This window comes from Xenia sp. Carnegie-2017, unplaced genomic scaffold (assembly GCF_021976095.1).
Source record: "Xenia sp. Carnegie-2017 unplaced genomic scaffold, XeniaSp_v1 HiC_scaffold_160, whole genome shotgun sequence".
Lineage (NCBI taxonomy): Eukaryota > Metazoa > Cnidaria > Anthozoa > Malacalcyonacea > Xeniidae > Xenia > Xenia sp. Carnegie-2017.
Genome location: NW_025813470.1, coordinates 2,133 through 6,962, shown reverse-complemented (window position 1 = coordinate 6,962; position 4,830 = coordinate 2,133). Strand labels below are relative to the sequence as shown.

Genomic DNA, 4,830 nt, shown 5'->3' with positions numbered 1-4,830 from the left:
ACATTGTTGTAGTCGTCCTTCAAGTCATTCAGCGTGATGTATGTTAAATGTTGCGTAACCAAAGAGTGTCCCATTATTTCGAATACAACTGCAAGACCTATAAGTATTTATATTCTTCGGTTTAGCTTGCATCGAATCCGAGAAGACGACAGAGTTAGTTCTGCTCGGTTCATGCTTAGGGTGATTAAGTTTACATGGCGATATTATAATTACAAACGGTGAATTTAAAGCTTTAAATGTCGATACGGGAAAACAGTCAAGCTTGTCAAACGTGCTACGTCACGTGTGTGACCAGAAAAATTGACGTTTGCTATTAAACTCCTTTTAACTAATCTCACTCTCTGTGAGCTTTGATATTGAAAAGTAATGAAAAATACATGAAATACTTCCTTCAAATGACCTAATCGAAACTGAAAGAGATAGCTTTATTATATCATATTAGTAATAATACATACATACAAATACAGCAGTTCTGAAGTGAAACTTTTGCCATAGCAATTCTTAGGCAGCATATTCTATTGTAGTAACCTCTAGTAAAGATATACAAACAATACGAGTGTTTACAAATCACTGTTCTATGAATTTATCGCATTCAAAAGTTATGGCAATGTAAATTCACCAATATCAAATGCGTTGTTTTGTGAATTTGGCTCTCTTATTTTTCCTATAATTCTATTGTAGCTTTAAAATGTATTAGGCAATAGGCATGGAAGAATTCTATAATCGCTATCTCCGTGCTTGCAAAGAATGCAACGTCAGTCCTTTGGAATGTGTTGATTCTCAAATGCAGCTTCACAACAAGGATGGCGAGAGAATTCTCGATTTGTCATCTTGTAGCCTTTCTCCGGAAGATTGTTTTGCACTAGCAAAAACATTTGCGCTCGATACGTTCTTCAAAGATGTGCGTTTCACCGACTGCCTGTTGAACGAGGATTCGTCTAAGATACTCTTGTGTGGCTTCTTCCACACAAAATCCTTAAAAAACTTGGACCTCAAGGGGAATAATTTACGAAGCTCTGGTGCAGAAATCGTTGGCCTGTTTCTCACCAAAAATACGTCGGTTCGATGCTTGCGTTTGGATTGGAACTCTTTGGGACTTTGGGGTAGTGGACTTGGCAAGTTGGCAGAGGGTTTGGTTATAAATGAAACGTTGCTCGTGCTGGATCTGAGGAATAATCAAATATCTCATCATGGTGCGAAGGAATTGGCTTTGGCACTCAAAAGCAATTCAACATTAAAGGCACTTGACTTGCGGTGGAATAATGCTGGTCTCCTTGGTGCTCGTGCTTTCCTATCAGCTTTGCAGTATAACAAGTCGTTGACCACCTTGGAATTGCAAGGTAGAGCCTGGTTTTAGGGGCTGCAAGTTTTATGGTAGAGTGTGCTTTGATGGTATGTGAAAACAAGTTTATTGAAGGACTATATCAGAGATTGGGAACAGCATATTATTTATTGGGGATCCACAGCAGAAGTTGAAGTGCAAGTAGGGATCCAGGGGGATATTCCAAAATGGTGGAAAATTATTGGTAGTCAGGCCCCTACCCCATTCACTCCCCTGCTTCACATCCCTGTTGATTCCCTTGATCAATGAGGGACTTTTCATGCCTCTTTTTAAGGATAAATCCTCATCAAAAATTGAGAATTTACACAAGTTAGAATTGTATCTATTCATTAGTTAAGACTTTTTTATATACTTTTCCATCATTTTTGACAGACTTTCAGTCTCGATTAAACAAATTGAAACTCTGAATTGTTGTTTGCAATACATGGAAAGAAATTGCTTTAAGATTGAGATTTAAGATTTTGTGCTTATTTTTTGGTCTGCCATGAGGTATATATATCGAGTGTCATTACTGTTCTAGGAAACAATGTGCCTCAAGATATTGTAAAGGCCATCACTGTTGCATTAAATTTGAATGCTGAGAGGGAAAGTGCAAGAAACGAGGAGGCAATGAGGACGGACAAGATGATGAAAACCATTGAAAAATTGAATTTGAAAATACAATGCAGGTTTGCATTTTAAATTGTCATAGCTATCAAATACTGTTTTCCGAAGGGTTTTGGAAAACTGAATTTTAGGCTCTTATCCCTCATATTGCTTCTTAGTGACTACCAGTAGGAAAATGATATCTTTGTGTTAACTGGTAATTAGCTTATAAGTGTGTTCTGGATAAGCGCATATGCCTGTTACCATGTAGTTGACCTGGCTAACTAAATTGGGACACAGTGGGAATGCAGTTAAATAAATAAAGCAGCCTTTCATGCCCTCGTTTTTATTATTGTTAGTCGGCGTAGAAGTATAACTAAACATTTTCAAACTATGCCAGCTGTAAATTTTGAGAACTTCACTGTAGATTTGAGATTGGCGTCGTCTTGTTGCAGGTTTCCATGTTGCAAAAAAAACTTGACGCACAAGGAAAAGAAAACGAAGAGCTGTCGAAATCAAGTAGCGACAGAATAAATCTATTGAAGAAATCTTTGAAAGAAAGTGAAGCATCTTTTAATGAGATTTCAGCGCAGGTGGAGTCTTTGAAGAATGAAACAGCGATCAAAGACAACAAGATATCAACCTTGGAAAAATCATTGATTGATGTTAGAAACGAGCTTTCTTCGGAGAAGGCTCAGCGCACGGCCATAGAAAGCGATTTTCAAAGATTAAAGGAAGAAAAGTCAAAGCTTGATATTACACTTGCCGAACTGAAGGAACACAAACTCGCTTCTAAAGATTCAATTTTGAAATTGGAAAGTGACATCGCTAAGGCGATTGCGGAGCATAAGAATGCGATGACAGATCTGAAAGCGAGCCACGAACGGGCTCTGGTTGAACTCGTGGACAAAAACGCAAAAGAAGTGGAGCATTTGCGTGTGAATTACGAGGAGTTAGATGCCAAACTGAAAGGTAGAATTGAATGTGTTGAGAAGGAGAAAATTGAAGCCCAAGAACAGGTCAGTCTACTGAAATCCGAGTTGGTATCAAACGGACTGAAACACAAGGAAGAAATGTTGAGCACGACGACACAGCTTAAGCACGAACAACGCTTCTCTTCGAAACAATACGAAGATCGTTTAAATACGTTGCAAAACTCGCGTGATGAACTTCATTCTCAAGCAAATAAGTATCTCGCTCAAATTTCCGAGTTACAGAAGGAAGTAGGGCAATTGAGAAAGGACCTTTTGACTTGAAAGCAGAACGGGATGCCGCAGAGAATGAATGGCGGCAGAAAGAAAACAAGAATGTGGCGGAAGTATCTCGCTTGAGAGTGGAGTTGGAGTCTGAAAAGCGAATGAAAAATGATCTAGAAGAAAGGATTATGAATGTAGAAGTGGACAGGAAGAACCGCGAAAGACAACAGAAAGATATGCTTGCAGAAAAAGCTCGTGAAATCGAGTCTTTGGAACAAAAGGTTTTGGCAAGAGAAACGGATCTGAAGAGACAGCGCGAAGACGAAATGAGGAGAGCAGAACTTTTGCAATCCGCCATCAGCACATACGTCAGCAGTACAAGGTCGTCGACATTTACTTCCCCCTCGAAATAAGTGGGTAACAGTTACATACTGGTGGGAATGCTGGATCAGTCTCAAATATTAAAGGTGCATTGTTGTAAATTCTGGTATGTGCCAAGTGACGTCTTGAACTTTTAGCATGCAGCAAAGCACAATTTTCAAGGGCGGCGGAAGATTGATAATTGGAGGGCTAATATCTATATATTCGTGATGGGCTATATCTTTTCTAGTTACGGATTATACCCCATGTATGTATGAAGCTCCCCCACCCCACGATTATCACTCTTTCGCTGTCCTTGTACAAAGCAACCGACAATGTGAATTGTTCTTCATAGTTGGCAAACCATTCACTTGAGATTGTGTTATTGTCAATGACTTACTGTAGAACCCATTCTTCTAGATATCCGACTCGTTTTATACACTGTTCGATTTTATGTGCGAGTCTGAGCCAAGGCACCTTCTTGAAAAGTGGCAGAACTGACCCTATGTGCGACTAAGATTTGCTTCTTTCTCGTTAATATATATGTAGTTGTAGAGATGATAGTCTAGGCTTTGTTTTATTAAATGTTCGATAGGATTGTTTTTTAAATTTATTTTTAACTTATTTTCAATCGGGTTATGATCTTCGCACTTAGCTGGACAATTTAAGCAATCGTCTCAGGACCTGAAAAAATCAGGTGACTCATTGCCTCCTTTTTCAGGTCCTGAGACGATTGCTTAAATTGTCCAGCTAAGTGCGAAGATCATATCTCATTTAATTTCAAACACCGCACTGCATAAAAACATTCTTATTTTCAATCGATAATCTTGCTTTATGCCTCCATTCAAGATGGCGTCCATTTGGTTATAAATCATTGGCTACTGTCCTTGCCAATCGTTCGACGTCGTGCGTCGACCGTGCTTACACAATATGACCAATAGCGTGCTTGAGGAAAGTCAGTCCAATTTATGACGTCACTCGTTGGACATGAGGATATCACGCAGTCGTACAAGCCAATCAAAGGTTGTGAATTCTTTTAAATAGACAATATTTAATAGCTCTCTCTTATACTGATATCGAGGCATGTGAAATGACGAGAATATCGAAAATCATCCGACTCTTTTTCTGCAAATCATAAACGAGATAAAAGAACACTGTGATATACCTTGTAGCTGCGCAGCTACGTCTTCTCTAAATCGTTCATTTTATCTTGTAGCGTTCTTGTAGCGTAATCAGTGGCGTGATTTTCAATTATACTGAAACATTTTATCTATCTACGACACATCAAAGTTATATATTTAAAAGAATTCCCAGCCTTTGATTGGTACCACGCCTGTGTGATGTCGT

General features: G+C 38.8%; 1 protein-coding gene across 1 annotated transcript; it reads left to right on the top strand.

Annotated features, from left to right (window-relative positions):
• The first annotated feature begins 614 nt into the window (after nucleotides 1–614).
• Nucleotides 615–3,929, top strand: LOC124437748 (leucine-rich repeat-containing protein 45-like). The gene is given in 4 exon segments (XM_046987678.1): nucleotides 615–1,340; nucleotides 1,863–2,010; nucleotides 2,355–3,172; nucleotides 3,175–3,929. Coding segments are annotated over 4 exon segments (1,962 nt in total). The 5' UTR covers nucleotides 615–706; the 3' UTR covers nucleotides 3,537–3,929.
• Nucleotides 3,930–4,830: the final 901 nt, after the last annotated feature.